Below are 20,730 nucleotides of genomic sequence, written 5' to 3'. Positions count from 1 at the left end.
ACCAAGAAAGCACACTAAGCCCTGGTAAATGGAAATAATAATACTGAAGAACTATTTTCATTGTCCTTGGCCTACGAAACAGAACTGAAATGATTCAAATATTTATGTTCACTCCACCTATTCAACTAAGCACTAGATTGCCAATTCTGTTAATTTGTAAATATGTCCTATTAAAAATAAGTGTTTTACACTTTATGAACCACAGAGCTGCAACTAGATGCTTGGTCAGCGGGCACAAGAACACGTTTTGGTGCTTCTCTAAAACGTTGAAAGAGAGATTAAAGTGTCAAATTTGCACCCGCTTTGGTGGACCAAACTGCTCATATCCCCTGGCAGTTGTGACCCTGGAAATACAAAATAATACAGCCATAGATTTATTATAGTTAACAAGAGATGCTCAAAATAAAATTTATCAAAAATGTATATTATTTTCAGTGTTGCTTACGGTTTCTTTGGGTTAGAAGAAACATTGTTGAAGACTCATTTACATGAAAAAAAATTTAATCCTTTATGTATGCACTCCATGTACAACTAACTTACTAAAAGATTTCAAACAATCTAATAACTGTATTTTGTCAGATGTGAATCAAATATTTTTCGGTCCAACCCAGAAGTTTTGCAGGGAGATATGTTCTCATGACAGTACACCGCCTTAAAAAACACTGATGTAACCTTTTTTTTCAGAAGCAAGGAAAAGAAACCCCTTGATTTTTTTGGACTGGGGGGGGGGGGGGGGAAGGGAGGGTATTGTTATACAAAAGGTTGCAACAAAGCTATCTCATTATCATGGTCCACCCACAAGGGTGAGGTTGATGGAGCTCTAGCCGTGGGGCCTGGACCATTCTCATGATTTTTTTGTTTTTTTACACAATGGATTTACTATAGAAGGGCCCCCCCCCCCATTCCACGATGTGGGGGGGGGGGGTCATGTGCTTTATCGGCATCAACAGGCATTTCACTATGGATATCTGTTCATGGAAATTTTCATTTCATCCAGACATTATGGCTTTCTGCGCACTGAAACAGCAGGGGTCACATAGACCCAAGACAGGTTACATCCAACTGGTGTCCTTGCTGGTTTAGGTAAAATACTGCAGTTGTCAGTAGCCTGCATTGAATGATAATCACAATGTCTTTTCTCACTCTGAGAGCGTGGTGCCTTATAAATTGCTCTTTCCTTCATTCCCATTTTTTTTGTGTACACGTGTATTGTTAAAAGAAAATTGCAATAAAAAAATAGAAATAGTTTAAGATATCTGCTGAAATGCATACAAACTGATATGACTGACGTTAAAATGCCCTTTTTTTTCTCCTATGGGACATATCTGAAAGGAAAAAAAAATAGAAAAGGTCATATCCTACAGGCCCTCTTGACTCCCGGGCCCTGTCAGTGCCCCCATGTGGGGGACATGCCTGGGGCAAACAAAAAGATCTGCTGTCGCTGAGCATGACATCCACTTCCAAGACACTGATATCCTCTGTTCTGAAATGCATTTTTACTCCCGACCGAACCATGAAGCAATAGAGATCTGCAAACACAAAGAAAATTTCAATAGGAAGGAAGGGCTGCATTTTTTAGTAAAACATGGCACCCGGCAATACGAAAGACCAAGATTAGGATGGTTAAGAAACCAACTCGTTCATATCTGATCCCCCATTAAATTTGAAGACTCCGATCTCCACCCACCCAATCAGAAGCACCACATCACACCAACATCCCCTTGTTCTACATCACAATGATGACAACGATAATTTCACGTCTTCAGCAAAGCATCAGTACAGTGGTCTTCCGAGGATGTTGTTTAGTCTCCTTGTCTGCCGCAACTTGCACTGATGATGTTTACCACAATGAATGAATGAACGCCAGAACTTCGCCACTGGACTTATCCTGTTACCAAGATCTCTTCCAGCCCAGCTTCGTGGCAGAGTCTGGAACACTTTATTTTGTGTCAAAAAAGAAAAAAACATATACAATTTTTACAACATATTTTTCCCGGACAATTGGGTACTGTCGCGATTAACAAATTTGTGGTGATTACAAACGAGATGGGGTTGGAGAAAAATTTCGGTGTTTCATTAAGACAGATCAATGTACACATATTAGGATGAGGGTATGTTTTAAAAGCAATTGAGGTGGCCCCCATGCCATCTCATCTGTTATCTTACACTTGCCATATTATATACACAGGATACAAGAAAAAAAAAATGAAATGATAATCTTATTGTGTGAAATATAAAATATCCATCAGAGCAAGTCATCTCGCTTAACACCTTATTGGTGAGCAAATGAGTTTGATAACTTGCGGACTAGAAGCCAGCATCAGTTTTATTGGGTTGAGTTTACTCGCTCTGGTGGATTTGATGAAAATATGCAAAATAGAAATATTGTGTGGGGGAATATATACAATTAGGGATCACCCGTGCCATCTCGCTTAGCACCTTGTTCAGTGAGCAACATGAATACAACAATATGAGTAGGCACATGTGTTGTGGACATGAAATGCATGAAGAATTTGAATAGAGGAAAGAGAAATACACATATACACACATTTATATATATATATATATATATAACGGCCAGGTTGAGTTGTCTCGCTCTAAACCTATTTTGGTGAGCAATGTGAGATTAGTTTAAATGAGGGATTGTCTGGAGAGAGCCTTAGCTAAGCATCAGCTTCGGTTTTGGTGTTTTGGTTGACTCGCTCTGGCTGGTTATATTTATATTTAAAAAATATATATATATAACATAAAAACTACATGCAATGGTTATTATGAAACCATTCATGTCCTCCCGCCTAGCACTCCCGCTAGAATAGCAGAATGAAGGACACTTGTGGTTATCACATTTACATCATTGTAACGGGAATGTCATAAAAATTCTTGTTCTGGTCCCGTTTATACATGCTATATCTTGTACATGTAATAGCAGCGGCAGTCATGTGGATATGATTTGTGCTGTTGTTTTTATCTTTCTTTTTTTTTCCCCTTATTTTCGTAAAACTTGAAACATTATTTTATAAATCTGGTGGACAGATTTTTTGTTTGCCTGTATATGATGTTTACCACAGTAGTGGACGAAAAATCAGCTTGTAAAAAGCCTCAAACACAGCACAACAGCCCCAGAACTATGGATTTTATTACAATAAAAAGAAAATTTTACAAATGAATGACTTTTTACTGTAAATGATGACATTATATAGAAAAATAGAAAAAAAAACCAGACAACAGAAAAAAGTTTACAATGGAGAAAACAAGCATATGTCATTGGAATATAATAAAATATTTAGTGTCAAAAAATTAAAAGCTTTGAAAAAAGCAACTAGGGATTATTCAGGATATTCACCAGGATTTTCACATGCCCAATTTGTCATCATTTCATCTGCACAGTGCAAAAAATCATCAAAATTCAGATATTGAAGTTTTCGTTTGCCAGTTTCAAACCTGTTGTTAGTGATGTATACTATGCCTGCATATTTCCTGTTGGAAAATAAATGAAATGAAAAATATCATCAACATATAAAACTTTCTATGTAATAGCTATTACTTCCCTAAATTTGATATACAGGGTGATTCTTACAGAACCGACCCAATGAATTTGCTAATAATTCTGTAGTAGATGCATGCAAGCTCTAAACATTAGGATATATTAATCTGAGGGCTTTGTGGAGTCAAATAAGGGAATAATTTGTGGATGATGCAAACAAATGTAGCAAGTTCAAGGAGACGCAACGCTGCACATTCTTTTGGTTCCACCTTTCAGGATATGTGAATCAGAATAATCATCAAAGGAATACAGCAAAACGTCACAAAGAATATGAAACATCAAGTGGCTACATACCTTCAAGAAAACAGCACCCACTTTCAACACCTGCTCTAATCACAATGAATGGTACTCAAACATTGTAAGCTCACAATCCAAGGTCAGTTATATATTAAGTAGTTAATTATATCTATAGTACCTTTGTAATACATCTCATTCTGTGGGGTCGATTCTATATGAATCACCCTGTATGTGGAAAAGTACTACTGAAGTTGAAATAATTAGTTGAATGCAAGCTCTTTAGTTGTCATAGCTATAGATTTGAACTCAATTAACAAAGCTTATTTGACAATTCAGTCATAGTATTTATTGATTTTTTGCACCGCAGTATCATCTTCACTTGGTATTCACTTGGAAACTAATTAGATCATAAACTACAGTTTAATCCTGCATGCAGCAGCAGAGAAACTGTGCATACCTCACTTTTCAATGTTTTTAAAATCAATGCTGAGGCATTTTAACTGGTTTTTTTTTTTTTTTTGTGATTATACTCATAATTACGTATTTGTTTCAAAACACAGTCAAAGCAGTCGTCACAATTCAGTTTTCAGATTTCTCATTCCATATACAGGGAAGATGCAAATTCAGGACTGTTTAACTAGAGGAGCGTGAATTTGGCACACAGTTTCTTAAAGGCGTTCTGCACTCTGTAAGGACGGAATGTTTTGCAGGAAGAGTAATATATATTTTTACACAAGTCATGGGGACAATCAAGACTTATAGAGTTAATCTCAAGGAACTTATATAATTGTTGGTACTGGATTGCTCTGTGAGGAAACTAAACATCCTTAGTTGTTATTTTAAAAAAATAATGAACATGTACATGGTGTTCTGTTAATGGACCCACAAACTCAGATGGTTGTTAGTAGGCATCAAGAGGAACAAAAACTGCAATGGAACATGGTGTCGCAAACCACATTGACAGGGTGAAAATCGCGAAAAACGCATGCAGGCTCTGAGTCCGCAGAACAAGCTGAAAGAATTTGAAGAAAACTGTAGAAAACACTGTTATGGAAATTTTTACTGTGGAACATTTCCAGTCAGCCGCAGACTCATTGTAGAACAATGCAAAACATTCTGCTTTGGGGCCTCAAAGGAATATAAAATTCTTTTAATTAATTAAGTAAAATAATCAAAAACATAATAGTGAATGCAATTCACTTGATTCTGCAGTATATTCAAAGTTCTCCTGTTTACCAAAAATATGTGGCTACTAAGAATGCATTCATTTCACAGCAAACAACCATAGGTGGAGATAGACTTGGAAGTCTGGAGGGGGCACGATGATGTCAGTTCACCTTAGATCAGTCGACTCCACCTTTGATGCTGGGGCGCAATGCCCCCACGCATCCCCTGTATCTCCGCCCATGCACACAACCAACAATTTGTTAATAAAAAATAAGTCCAAGGTGACCCAATATCATAGGAAGAAGGAAGTAGATTAGGGATTTTTGAAACTATGTTTGCTGATATATCAGATTCAAATTTGTTATTACTTAAATAAAAGAAAAAACAGTATTTGAGACGAGAATTTAATTTCTAAAACATTGATTAAAACTATTTCCCTGTATCAGGAAATGATTTAACATCATTCTTTATACCAATATTCGAAAAACAAAAGTTTGAAACAATTATTTTGATACATATGTGAAAAAATTAGAATATCGGAAACTATTCCTACAGTTCTGTTTAAAATTGTGCATTCATTTAAAAATAACACCTTGCTAGTTCATTTGACAACAGGAACTGCTCCTTAATTATTGCCACCAAATCTCCATCACATTCTTCTAGAGTCTTATACATTCTTTTGACATTGTCAAACTGGAAAGCAAAAAACAAAAATAAGACAAAAAAAAAACCAGAAATAAAATGAAAAAGAATTAAAATGTGAGTAACCCAACATTAGGTTTTTCTTTTTTTACACCATAAAACTATATTCTATACATTATAAAAAATGAAACATATTCTCCATTTCCAGTAATAAATAAACAATCATAGATAAACATTATCATATTTCCATCTTCTCTCAGCCTTTTCAGTTTATTTTTTTCTTTTAGCTAGGAATTGTTTGTTCCAGATTCTACCTCAAAGCTGCGCTGGAAGAATCTTGACATCGAGATAGGTTAGGTGAACAGAGTTCTGGCGTTCATTTATTTAGGCTAAGAAATGTTACATGTACTCATGCAGTCTTCCAGGATATTTGAATTTTTTTTATCAATAGAATTTTTATTTTTTTATTATTTTTTATTTATTTCAGTTCAAGATGTCATGAAATTAACAATGTATAGCAAATTATTAGTCTACAAGAGGCCGGGGCCTGTATAGTCGACGGTAGACAATTTTTTAGGATCAACAAAGTAAAAGAAAATTTAAATTTCATTTATTAGGATTGAAATAAATGAAAATTAAAAAGTGCATGTGTTGGTGAATATAATGGATGAATCACAGAACTTCTCAGCCCATCAGGTCATTCCTTTTCTCGTTTTCTGTAGTTCAACTGTACACATTGAACTTTTGTAATATGTTTATTAAATTTTTTTTATCATGGCCTTTATTTGATTGTTATTCTTATTAATTTTGTTTATTTATTGATTTATATTATTTTTTTCATGTGCAGAAATAAATGAAATTGAATCATGGCTATAAACCAGGGTATGCAAATTTAAATCAGCTTGATTAAAATTAAGATTTAAATCACTTGATTTAAAAAAAAATTCATTGATTCAAATCACAAAATTTAAATTTTGTTTTTTCTTCACATAACTTCAGTGATATTGAAGTAAAAAGTAACCAGGTATGGTATGCATGTCGTTGATGTGTGGCAAGGTTTGTGATTAAAAGAGGTACAGAAGATCTTTGGGGTAAATATAGATTTGAACTTAATCCCTAGATACAGTGCAAAAAGAAAGCTGCTCTATTTCTAGATTTTGCACGAAAAAAATTGCCGAAAAATATAGAGAGATAAACTTAGATTCAACTGCACTAAGTAATTTAATTCAATGCATTGCAGTTGGCACGAGGGTTCCCCTGATTAAAAAACAGAAAAATTATTTTTTGTATAAAGCCTTTTTTTTTAAATTCTATGCTCTAATTGCTGATTCAAAATAATAATAGGTGTATAAATATTGTTGGGCTTTTGACTTTACTTTTCATATTAAAATTTTGAGTTTGCTCATTTCTTTTACCAAAACTCATTAAATCTATAAAAGACTAAAAAGGTGCAAACCATTAAGCAACATCATGCAAGTCGGAAACACATCCATCTATTGCGCAAGAAACAATCTTGTCAATAGAATTTGTTTTTTATTTAGCTGATACTGAATGGCTGTTTGGTTGTACATCGAGTGAATTGAGAAACCTGCACCATATGTGTGATACTGAGTTGCCACCAAGCATTCACTTTAATAGGGGGAGGGTAGCCCTCATGAATAAAAGCACTTTTCTCTACAAAAAAAATCAATGAAGCTAATTTGGGTTTAATGACCTTTCATATTACATAAACACAGATTTTTGGTGATCATATTTCTTGATTGCAGTTCGTTTGTTAGTTTATTCATTAATGCTGAATTAAATTTGCGAGATTAGGTGAAAAAAACCAGTAGGTGAAATGAAAATATGAGATTTGTTTTAATAAATAAGCAGTCAGTTAATTAAAATAAATCTGATTTAAATCAACAAAAAATCTGATTTTTCTTTTATTTAAAAAAAAATCACGATTTTTTCATACCCTGCTATATAGTTCCATGAATATTTATGATAGAAGGATACCAACTTTTCCACAATATTCACCATAAATTGTATTTTCAGATATATTGGTGGAATTAAAAAAAAAAATTGATTTCATTAAAACAGCAACTTGAACAATTCTTTGCTAAACACTAAAAGGTTTGGAGAAGATTTAATACTGAGCTTTCCAGAAATGTGGCAAAAAAGATTACTGAACAATATTCATGATTTTGTTTCACCAAGTAATTGACGAACTGGCTTAATTTGTAATTAAAAAGCAGAGAGACCTTATTTACCAACTAGAATCAAATAATCAAAATATTTATGAACTACAGATAGCGAAGATTTACATGAAATAATCATTCTTACTGGAGTTCGGAATTCCAGCAAGTCAGCACTCTTCCCTATGCCATATATATATATATACAAGGTGCATAGCAAACAGAGGGTATGGCATTTTATGGCAAACTGTTGATCCTAGAGATTTAGGTGACTAATCACACCTTTTATACCATTCAACGATGGAGTAACACAATCATATAAAATCATTTCTAGTGACTATTGAAGACACCTTGTAGATACTTGATACATCTGAATCCAAAGATGACACTCACGGTTATAACAACTTAGGTTTAATTAACAACAACGGAACATTATTAGTTTAGCGTATACATTAGCAATGCAATGCCAGCGCGCACACAGGTAAGTAAAAAGTTAAAAGTAAGCAAGCAAATAGTTTATTACAGCTTGTTACTTATATACAATATAGGTTGAATGACATCATGCTTCTTGGCTTCATCTGCATGCTATGTATGCCATAAGGTATACTACCAATCAGAAAAAGTTTCCAAATAAGGTGTAATACTCAGATATGACACACATGTTGCAAGGGGTTGTGTATGGTTATTAAAATTTAAAAAATTAACTTTTTATACAGTCCTCGTGTGCTCCAAAATATGATTTGAAAGTTGTTGCTCTGTCCCTCCTGATGCTAACAAAAAAAATTCCATGTTTTTCAGTAATATATTCACTAAGGTATTTGAATTCGAAAAACAGAAAATTTGGAAAAGAATGGCATTAAATGTGGGTAAAACAGTTTTCCGCATTTAATGCTGTTCTTTCCCAAATTTCCTCCATTTTTCTAATCCAAATATATCTGTGCATGTTGCACTTAGAGACATGGAATGTTTTCTGTTGGCATCAGAAAAGACTTTCTAATTGGGTTTTGGGGATACACGGGGACTGTATTAAAAGTTAATTTTTTTATTTTAATAACTATACAACCCCTCACAACATGTGAGTGGCATATCTGAGTACTACCCGTTATTTGGAAACTTTTTCTAATATACAGGGTGTATAGCAAAAAAGGGGGGTTTGTCATTTTACTGGCAAAACCATTTATCTTAGAGGTATATTTTTAATTAGAAAAAATTTCCAAATAATGTGTAGTACTCAGATATGCCACTCATATTGCAAGGGGTTGTATAGTTATTAAAATAAAAAAAAACTTTTTCTAAAGTCTGGGTGTGTCCAAAAACCCAATTAGAAAGTTGTTGCTCTGTCTCTCCTGTTGCCAACTAAAAAAATTCCAAGTTTTCAAGTGCAATATTAGCTGAGATATTAAAGTTCGAAAAACAGAAGAAAGTTGGGGAAAAACAACATTAAATGAGGGAAAACTGTTTTATCCACACACTCTAAAAGTAAATGCATATGCCCTGTTGTCTATGCACTCTGTATATATGTTTACCAAGACAAAAAAAAATTACTGATTAGTTTGAAATTTTTAATTTGGATCTTTTCGAAAACCATAAAAAAGTAAAGCCTTCAAATCTAATAACAGATGTAGAGAAAAAAAAACATATCACTGCAATTAGCATACCTGCCTCCTGCAACTTCTTATCGGAATTTTTGTTTTTTCACTGACTTCATCTAGGTCTTTTCTGTGACGAGATGTTAGCTTCTTTCCAAGAAACTCACGAACAACAGAGGAGTCAAACTCATAATATCTTTAAGTTGAGTAAGAAAAAAACACATTCATGCATTGGAATAATGCTTCATTTTTAGCATAAAAAATATATTTGCTAAATTATCATTAATCAAATTTACCCCCCCCCCCCTTTTTTTTTTCTTATAAGACAGTGTTTACGTTTTAAAAATATAGATTTGGAGGAGCACCTAAGTTTTGTTTCAAAAAATTTGATATTCAAGAAATTGAGTATGAAATTATAATATAACATTGAAATATCAATTAGTGGAATTTAAAATGTGCAAAACTAGTTCTGAAAATCACCAAGCATTTTCTAACAATTACTTGTTTGTAGAATATAAGAAACAGTGATCACATGAAAGCATGATTTCATTCTGTGCTAGGATATGCAAAAGCAGTACTTACATCTATACAGGGTGATTCAAAACTTGTAGGGGAGGTGGGAAACACAAAAAACAAAACAGAATCACACATGACCAGAGAACACCAACCTGATCAGCTCGAGGATAAACAAAGATGCAGAAATGCCCTATTACCACCCCGACTGGATGATCAGAAATATCACATTTTTCTGGAGGAGGTACTGGCAGAATTACTCGACATTGTTCCTGTGTCTGTTTGGAGTGCAATGTGGTTTTATCACAATGGGGCTGCAGCTAATTTTTTCCGTATCGTACATGATTACTTGAACAGTACATTTGCACCTTGATGGATTGGGCATGGTGGACCTTTCCCATGGCCACCACGATTGCCCGATTTATCTAGCCTGGATTTCTTTCTGTGGGGGACCCTAAAAGCCATGGTCTACGAGAGGCCTGTTGACTCCGACCTCGTCGCAGCTGCAAATGCCATGTATTTTTGAAAAGGTTTGACAATCAAAGAGTCGCTGTTGTGAATCATGCATAGCAGTGAGCACTTGTTGTGAAACTTAATGTGTACACGTACTGTCATTGTGTGAAGTATAAATAAATAGAGTTTTTCCCCATTATTTTGACCCATTATTGACTTGTAATTTCTGCATCTTCGTTTATCCTCCAGTTCATCAGGTTGGGTTTTCCCGTCATACATTCCTATGTGATTCTGTTTTAGAGTTTTGTGTTTTCTATTTCCCCTAAAAGTTTGTATGTTGAGTTTTGAATCACCTTACATAGTTGATAGAACAAGAATTATGGTATCAATCATTCATTTAGGAAATAGAGAAAATCAAACCTATCCAAACAAAAATAACATTTGAAAAAAAAAATCCTGTTACCATTTACTCACAACAAGAGCATGAGATAGTCTTTTATTTTTATAGGCTTATGTTATGGATGCCACTTCCTGCAGTCAATGATGTTTTAATGAATGGGCTCTAATTCAAACAAGGGTCCTTAACCCGTGGGCACCTGGGGTGTCAGAGAAAATTCATCAGGTTATTTTCTTATTTATCAGGTTAGCCTAAGTGCTCGTGTGTTAAATGATTGAAGTTTTCACTTATCCACATATGTGCACAGTATATTTTTTGGGTTCAGGGCCTCCAAACTTGTTGAGATAAAGTGAGAGACAGAGAAGAGCCATCAGCTGAGATATGATCATGTGACGCTTTACAGACAGAGTATATTATATGCAAAGTCTCCTAGACTAGTCTCAATAGGTGGAGACAGACTTGAAGGTCTGGGGGAGAAGTACAATGATGACAATGTCATTCATATATATTATGCATATACATTGGATCAGTTGGCTCCGTCACTGATGATGGAATGCTAGTCCTCCATCGAAGAGGCTTTGGTAAATGCTTTATTTGTACTGTGAGACATTGCTCATACATCAAGCCAGAATTTATTAACAATTTTTGCTCATCTCGCAAAACACTTCTAAACCAAGTTACTTGAGGTCCAAGGTTTTTTTTTTCCAAGTAGGAATTTTCGTATTTTTTGCTGTGGTGGCTCCATTACACTTCTAAAATTTTGCACACATGCCTTGGTATATACCTAGTGACAGTAAAAATAACAGAATTCATTATAAAAAATTTCAGTCAAAATCAAATACAAGTTGCCACATTACTTTTCTATCAACATTTTCTGAGTATCAGTAGGCAACTGGAATGACCATTGCTCACAAAGTTTTGGTGGATTATGAAAGAACTTCTCCATCATTTGAAACAGGCGATATTGGTCAGAAACAAAGCTGATATACATATCTAAGGTACCCATTTGTTTTTTCTCCTTGTGCATCAATTCTGCAGCTTCATGGACTGGAAGAAAAATCATACAAATACAAATTAAATTTTTTTCCCTACATTTTTCTTTTTTTCCCACAAAAAATAAAACATGATTCAAAACCAACAGTGTTTCGATATTGAACAGTTGATTACAATTCCACTTTGCTTAAACTTTGTGGATTAAAGGACTTGTACACATTATAAGGATATGCAAACTCATAAGCAGAAATAGACTTGAAGATCTTGGAGGGAGAATACGATGATGATATCATTACAGCCGGATCCGATTATAACGAACTCCCAAGAGACCGGAGAAATCACTTCATTATAACGAAATTTCATTGTAAAGGAATTCCAGATTTCTTCATTGTTCCTATGTAAACTCATCTGGGGATTAAAAAAGTGTTCACTGAAACAAGATTTTTTCTATAACAGCATTTGTTAAAACAGGATTCGACTGTACATATAAGTCACCTATACAAGGTGAGAAACTATCGACTGCCCAACAATTACACACGATTACTTGTCAAAAACTAATATAGAAAGGCGTTTTGCATTTCAGGATCGGACAAATATTTAGGGACTTTTAAAAATAAGTTTAAGACTTTTATATAAGTTTTGAAATTTCTGAGACGTCATTTTTATAACAGTCAGTTATGCACCAAACGAAAGTAAATTTCTCCTTCAGCAAAAAGGTTGCTGCTTTTCAAAAATGAACTGAAATGAACACTCCCGTTAGAAGCCATGTTTGATCATCTTTCACGATTGACACTTTTTCCCCATCATGAAGAGTAATATTATATAAACTTATTTATAATAAATTTGCCTACTATATTGGTGTTGTTTTAATTAGATTAAATGTTGAGCAATAAAACAGAACAGTATTTTTTGAGCAACTTTAAAATTCCATCAAAACTCTTACAAGTAAGAAGTTTCAATGAAGAATGTAAAAATGGTAAATTGACAAAAGTGACTGGTGGAAACAGTAAAATAATGATTAAATCAGAAACCTTTAATCAAACTAATTATTTTATGAATTGACATATTCAAAACAATTAGTGGTTTCAGATTTTTTTCTATTGATTATTCATTGAGTCACATTTTCATTCCAAATTTTGCATGTTGCAATGAAGATTTTTCATTTCCTTGTGACTGCAAGTGATTTTTATCGCGCACTGCAATGTTAATAAATTTACTTTATACCTTTTTACAAGACTTCAAAATTTGAGACTCCATGATTTACACAGAAATTTGTCATTTTGTACCGATGAAGTTTCATTCTGGGGCATTTATAAGGGGGCGGTTGCCCCGGGGCCCCTCTTAACAGAGACAGACTTCAGGCTCTTGCTATAGTAGGCACTATTAATTTTGCCGCTCCTTTGAGATGCTCTTATATTCTGTTTGTTAATTTTTTTTCTGAAAAGTCATGTCTTCTTTCCTTTAGCTCTCAATTTTCAAAATGAAAGCCATTCTCTCTACTCGTAACATAAATGAAATGCCGTGAAAATGTTAAACTGTATTTGGTAGACTTCATTGTGACAATTTGTAACTGTGATCAATTTTATTCAACAAACTTATTATGTTAATCAAGTTAATTGTGTTGCAGAATTACAATCAAAGGCCATGGCATGACAAAAAATGATAATTGTCTCAGGCCCTAGGGATAGAGCTGTCAGCCTCACCCTTGGGAGGTGGGGGATGGATGTAACAAATAAATCTTCAAAAACATCCAAGTTAGAGCTGGAAAAAAATCTCATCTCAAAATTGTTAGCAATACTTTATTTATTTAAACTAGAAAAAACACAGACGTTGTGGACAATTTTGATCAAAGCAAAACATTTTATTTTTCAGTATAACAATTGAGTAAAAATTATAAAAGTGCTCACACAAACACAAGGAAAAAAACTTGTTTGCTTTTCCTTGATTTCTCTTTAGGGTTATACCATTGTTAATCAGTTTCATAAATGCCAAGTTATACTTTTGGTGTATGTTCCATGAATTTGGTAGGATTTTAAAGTAACGTCATCAATTTTTAAAGCATTATAACTCATTAATTATGGGTCAAAACTAAAAACACTTTTCCATATTAGTTTTTCACAAGGAATCATGTGTGTGATTATTGGGCGGTCAATAGTAGCCACCCTGTATATATTAGGTCACCTATACAAGGCTGCAACTAGAAGCAAAAACTTACTCCGTCATCCTGGGCTAGCATCCACTTTGGTGCCCATCCAACCATAATTTTGAATGGAAAAAGAATGAAATAAGGAAGTGTTTTTTCTTGCTTTCTTCAAACCGAGTACAACTTGGGTCTATTGCCATCAGCAATTCACTACCTAGTTAGTTATGCTGGAAGTGTAAGTGTGTGTACCTAACAGTCTTGAGTGTGTATCTAGTGTTGTGTCTGATTTTTTAGTGCTGACATTTATATTTCAGAAGTGAAGTGTAATGACTGAATATTTATACTCTTTGTAGACCTGTTGATCTCTGTGGCAAGACGTTTTAAAGGGGAGATCAGCTCACATTCATGCCTCAAACTTGAGAACCACAAAAACCAACTTCACCAACCATTACTGTGGCGATGGTGGGACAGGTAAGTATGCTGGGTTTAGTCTTTTTCCATTCAAAGAGTGAACCTTCCTGGTCACAAATTATGATTAATTTTATTCAACAAGCTTATTGTGTTAATTGTGTTGCAGAAGTACAATCAAAAGCCATGGCCCATACACCTAGAGCAGGGCCCCTAGACTGGGATCTTTGGCGAGCTCCTCAGCCAGACTTTTAACAGGCCCTTGAATTCATAGTAGGAAAAAAAAAAAGATAATTGTCTCAGTCCCTAGGGCTAGAGCACTGTCAGCCCCACCGTAGGGGATGGATGGATTTTTCCATAATTTGCGTAAGTATGTTAAATGCAGGCCCGTCATTCGGGTGGGGGCGTTGCCCCCTTTAAAAATACACTAGAAATGGTACATATATACATACATTGAGTACATGTTCTTTGCCCCCCCCCCTCCCCGGAAAAGTTGAAATGACGACCCTGGTTGAATATGTGTGGCTTTTTTTTCTTAAACAAATTCTATTTAACTTGATTTCTCAATGGTGAATTTGAATGTAAATGACGTTTAGCCCTTGATTTCACACTTGTCATCAACATTTGTTATCACGGTTAGCTTATTTTTGACGTTTTCTGAACAATATTCAGTCTAGGAAACTAGCAATCCCCATGCTTCCATAGTTGGGGTCCTGCAGTGATGTGTGTCCATGACCCCCTGCCCATATCTTCGCTTATGACTGAAATGTATTCATATTTCATATTACTAAAAATTTGTATATTTGTGAAGCAGGGTCATACAATTAGCCCTGATGGCGGACACAGTGTAGATTGGAAACTGCATAAGCATCCAAAATATTTTAGACCTGTGGGTACTCGACTTGATCTTTATATAGGAGATTTGGATTTCTGAATTAAGTCTGTGGGTACTCAGTTTGGTGCTACACAATACTGTGGGTGCTCAAGCACTATCACTGCAACCCCAGCTCTGACGGCATTGCAACTGGGTATCTGGATCTCAGTTATTAATCTTTCCATATGTATAAACTTGCATACAGCCCGTGGGCGCTTCCAACATTTGCCACCACCTCTATAGTAATCTATGAAAATATTAGGTGTTTGAGCCCCCCCCCCCCCTAATATTTTCATTAACTTTACGCGTATGGACCTTTCTACATTTGATTAGCCAACCTGGGAAAGCGACTCTCTTGGAAGCTCAAGACCTGTGCGTCCGGCTCTGCTGTAAAGACCTTATTCGATGGAGCTCGCATAGGATACAATTTACAAGTCAGTTGCACGGTGGAAAAATAGCAATTTATTGTATGATACGGTTTCTTCGGGTATAATATACTCACTATTCGCTCCACCTAACCAGTAATTGTACACTTCAGGCTCAACAAGAGTGAAATTACCAACAAATACATCGACAAGGGGTTCTAATTCCATTTTCAAGATCGTAAACATTAAACATTACTGCACGCTGCACATGGTTTCTTCTTCAATTATACAGGGCTTTATGCTTGAGGGCCATCCCGCACATGGTTTCGATTGATCTTACAGCTTACGGTTACGGTTGAATTAAGCAGTTATCCATTGAGCTCACTGAGCTATAAGTAAACTTTACTTATAACTCAGTGATTGAGCTTATATTACTATAGCCACTAGAATAGGGGCTATATTTAGGGGCTATATTAAGGCGCGTATACACTAGCGCGCAGATCTTGCAACGCATGACCCCCCCCCCTGCAGCGGTTCTGATCCACTCGTGGGTACACAAACTTCCTTTGTGTTCCTTTCTTTCCTTTGTGTTCGTTGAAAAAACCGATCCCAGGTGGGTCCGGTGAAAATAGCTCAAGAATCGTTCGCAACACCGTACAAATTACTGAACAACCAATTGCGAATGCTTTCATTGCATGATCCGCGCGCTAGTGTATACGCGCATTTACGTGGTTGCCGCAGATGTTGTATTCAGATTTTTGAAGCGTTTATTAGCATACATTTTCTCTCTCTCTCTCAAGCTTTAAAAATTGCAACATTAATGAAAGAAATGATTCCAATATTAATGAAAGAAATGATTCCAATATTAATGAAAGAAATGATTCCAATATTAATGAAATAAATAATTTAATCTTTTTTCATCTTTAGATGAGTTTTCTATCCTTTTTTTTAATCTTTAAAACGCAATATTTAGAGAGCGAACTGTACATTTCTATGGGCAAACGAACTTTGTTTTCACAGAGTCACGTGATTTCCTTGCATTAGATGTCTACGCCGTCGCGGCGGCTGGATGCTCCCTCCAGTAATATAAGCTCGATGGGCTATCGGCTGCAGTGACTATTCCCTGGCTGGAAGAAATTGGTTATGAAGTAAATGAAAAATTAATATATTAAGAACAACAACACAATAGTAGCTTACTACAAAATCAAAAAAGATGGAGATGGGATGATATGGAAAAAGAAAGTCTTCAGAACTAGGGGATGATGCTAGATCACTTTTGTGAGTTACGAGGTGTAGTCTCAGGATGAGTATGTTTAGATTGGAGAGGACCTCAAGACCAAAAAAAGTCAAATAAATCTTTTGCTAGAACTTCAAATCCTATTGAAGGCGGGCAAAAATTCTAAGACTAAGAGCATAGTGGAAGCGGCGTGCAAAGCGACGAATGAGAAGGAAGAGAATCGAGATGAGAATATATAGCTGCGAGCAAGGAACATAGTACACATAGTGGGGGCGTTTGATATAGCAGAGAGTATCAAATAGAAATTCGCAATCAGCTTGGTTTTTTAATTAAAGAATGCTTAAAAATTTCGTAATTATAAAAATCATTGCTCAGACAACAGTTTAGAAATAATAGTGTTGTGTGAGTATCACTATTTTTAAAACTACGGAAATATTCCTCATATTTTGGTCACTTTCCTCCCTACATCTTTTCCCGCGGCACTTGAGTGTGATCACTTCTCGAAAGATCAATAATATTTTCTACTAAATTTATGAGTAAAAAATTGAGAAAAATATCAAGTTTATCAAAGCCTCCCCGCCCCCCACCGTTTAAATTTCTATTATTAGCATAGGCGGGAGGGTAGAAGAGAGGAAAATCCTCCCCCGAATAGCTTTATTTGTAGAAATATTTGTTGGTTTCGTTGCTTCATTTTTTTTATACAAGAAACGTAATTATTGACACCCAAAAAATCCAGCATAAAAAACATTCGGTACGCTTCCAGTATGGAAATATTGACGGTACACCGAAAATAAACAATCAAATAAAACTTGCCAATTTTTTCACAGACACATGCATGATTCAGACTACTCAAATACATTTACCCACACACGGTGCATGATAAATTAAGGTTAAAACTCAAAATATAAATCATTTTCGGTTTGGTTAAGCACGTGCACACGAAAAAAGTTTGACGGGAAATATATGAAAGTTATATTCGGTTCTTGCTGTTTCCATTTGATCGTCCACACCATTTTGAATGCGCTGCTCTTATCGGTTGTCGCGGAATTCCCGCTCTGCTGCGGTGCGCGCCACTATACGCAGGTACATTGAAATCAATGTGTTTGATTTCGCTGCTCGGATCTCTTCTCCCATCGTTGCTTTGCTCTCCGTCTCACTGTGTGTTCAGCCTAAGTCTTTAGAAGGGAGTTTTAAAATGGGATATTTAAAAGCGTGAAGAGGAATGTGATCTGGACCAGGTGCAGTAGATTTGCCGGATCTTATGGTTCTGCAAAGTTCCTGAAAAGAGAAGTCCGCATCTAGACATTGCTGAAAACAATAGTGGGGATAAGTAAATTGATTCGGAGGGGGGAGGGAAATGTTTGGAAAATGAACATTTTTAAGAATTGCAACCTGGTCCTCTGGACTAGTAAAGTCTCTGTGAGCAATTGAAAAAATCAGTCGGAAAGAGTAAAAAGATTTCGAGGCCACATACTGGTTTCGCCTCAAAATAGAATACACAGCTGAAGGAGGGGAATGGGGCTTGACTTCTAAAGCCAGAAGTTTAAGACGAAGAGTACGAAGGTGACGACGAAATTTTGCAGCATTGTTTGTACAAGATCCAGTTTGAGTTAGACGGCGAAGAACGGAACTTGCGGAAATTAAGTTTTTTTTCAATGAGAAGGGATTGACCATCCCTATCCAATTTAATACGAGGGAATTTTTTTCGAGGTTTAAGCAAAGTGTTCTTTGAAATAGAAGAGCGCAAAAAAGGATATAAGTCATCAAAATTATCAGACGATGGGATATTTTTGAAATCCGAAATAATTGAAGGCCAGTAGGGATGGCGAACCATTGATAAGGTATTGCAGTTGATCGGAATAGAAATCTTGAGTGGAAGGTGGTCACTGTACAGAAAGAAGACCATCAGTCGGAGACCAGGTTAAAGTTCGATGAACATTTGGGGAGATGAAAAAAAAATATCTAAAAATGAGTTGGTATTGGCACTATAATAAGTGGGGCAGGTGGGAATAGTGAAGCAAATATTATTTTGAAGATAGAAGTTGTAAAGGGCAATACCAGCTGAAGAATTTACATTGCCACCAAAGTTCACATTTTTTAGAATTGAAGTCACCAAACATAATATAATCACCAGTCATCAAAGACATAATGGATGATAACAAAAAAAAAGGAGGCCTTTAAAAAGTGGCATGCGTATGAAAAAGAAAATAATAATAATTAGGTATTACCTTTAGGAGGATAAAATCTCCCTATGGCTCCATCTGTCAGACGACCCGAGGAAATGGAAGAGGATAGATCATTTTTATTTTTTTTTTCTCTGCATCATCCTGTCGTCCACCGTGGGACGGAGAGATCTTACAACTTCATTGCAATCTTACGTTACTTCCTAAGTGATCGTAAGGAGATACGATAAAATCGCATATTTGATCCTAGCAAATAATGACCATATAACTATGTTGACTATACGTCCCGTATTTCTCAGTATAGTTTCGGTTTTTCTGTTCATCTGGCTGTCGCGACTTTTGCAAAAATGTCCTGGTTTTCACGTATTTTCAACGAAGTCAACTTGACTTTGTTAATATTAGGTAATTGATTCATCAATTCAACGTATAAAATCATCTTCCCGCCTCAGAAATTATACTATGACCATTACGACTACAAATAAGAATATCCATCTCACATATTTGTCATTTTTTTAATTTTAATTCACTGTAATTTGAAATGACGCTTCATTTCCCGCGGTTGGTAACTTTTCTGTGATATCATGAGTTGGCAGCTTTGCTAAGTTTTGGCATCATTTTTGGCAAAAACTGGCAATATCCCGTATTTTCCCGTATTTCGTAGCCTAATTTCCCGTAGGGCTTAACTCCCCGAGGTTAAAAAACTATCTGTTGTGAGAAACGCAACTACCATGTTTGTAGCATCAGAGATCTGATTGAGCTATGTTAAATGCAAGGCCGGACCTTGAATCCTGCGAACTATGCGGCCGCAGAAGGTGCCAACTGAAGGGAACCGATGGGGGGGGGGAATGTTTGGGGCCATGAGGAGTGATTGAAGTCGGGGTAAGCACACCAAATATTCTTCGCTTACACTTGTAAAATGGCCAGAACCGGCCCTGGTTAAAAGGCACTTTTTTGAATAAAATCAAAAAGGGTATCAATTTATTTCACTATCCATTACTGACAGTCCTTGTTACCGGAAGAAATTCTCGGTTCCATGGATGTCCGTTACCGAGAATTTCTTTCATCATGGCCCCCACATCCTGGAACAGGGCCCCTTGGCTGAGGTCTTCGGCAGGCCCCTAAGCAAAACTTTTCACAAGCCCTTCTATAGTAAATTTATAGCATTATGAACAAAAATGTTTATTGTCGGGGTCCCATGACTGGAGCCCTGTTAGCCTCACCTTTGTGGGGGCATGTCCAACACAATATACAATTCAAGTCCGAAAGGAAAATACGGCAAATCCTCTATCATCTGCGGTAATGGTGGAGTGGAGAGGATCACTGATAATCTATAAAAGCGGTTAAAGTTGTAGCATAACAGTTATCACGGAAAAAAAAAATTCGAATGTATGAATATATATATTTATGCATTTTTTGCTGGATTTAAATGAGAATTCAGTGTACATCCTCATAATTTCCATGTCAAATAATCACAGTTTAAATGAAGGAAACCGGATATACACAAAAAACTCCAAAAAACCACATATTTATACAATATTTCATCGATTAAATATAATACAGTATATAGGAACACTGTAAGTCTTAATTCGGCCTTTATCTCATCAATCGTTCCAATTTAAAAAAATACTAAAATGTATTCAGAAATAACCCTGTATCAGTTTTGAGAGTGAAAATATAGTGTGTCCACAAAATGAAAAAATTGTATTTTTATACGTCCCCACACTATAACTTCCAATAAGAAAATTGCTGCCCTGTCTCTTCTGAGATCAACAAAATCCCACGCAGACCAACAAAAAAATCCCATGTTT

General features: G+C 35.5%; 1 protein-coding gene across 2 annotated transcripts in view; it reads right to left on the bottom strand.

Annotated features, from left to right (window-relative positions):
• The window catches only part of Fibp (acidic fibroblast growth factor intracellular-binding protein), a 42,276-nt gene extending 26,429 nt beyond the window's left edge, over positions 1-15,847 (bottom strand). For both annotated transcript variants that reach the window (XM_089254069.1, XM_089254070.1), the window contains exons 1-5: positions 15,640-15,847; positions 11,577-11,766; positions 9,426-9,552; positions 5,541-5,641; positions 3,344-3,477 (exon numbers count right to left, since the gene is read on the bottom strand). In XM_089254069.1, the coding sequence (XP_089110195.1) occupies positions 3,344-3,477; positions 5,541-5,641; positions 9,426-9,552; positions 11,577-11,766; positions 15,640-15,748 (661 nt within the window). In that variant the 5' untranslated portion in view covers positions 15,749-15,847. The remainder of the gene's footprint in view (positions 1-3,343; positions 3,478-5,540; positions 5,642-9,425; positions 9,553-11,576; positions 11,767-15,639) is intronic.
• Positions 15,848-20,730: the final 4,883 nt, after the last annotated feature.

The sequence above is a fragment of the Pholcus phalangioides genome, unplaced genomic scaffold (genome assembly GCF_987345545.1).
Source record: "Pholcus phalangioides strain wild (caught in Gottingen) unplaced genomic scaffold, Ppha-v1.0 ptg000039l_1, whole genome shotgun sequence".
Classification (NCBI taxonomy): Eukaryota; Metazoa; Arthropoda; class Arachnida; order Araneae; family Pholcidae; genus Pholcus; species Pholcus phalangioides.
The sequence above is the reverse complement of the archived record's forward strand: the minus strand, read 5'-3'. Positions and strand labels throughout refer to the sequence as shown.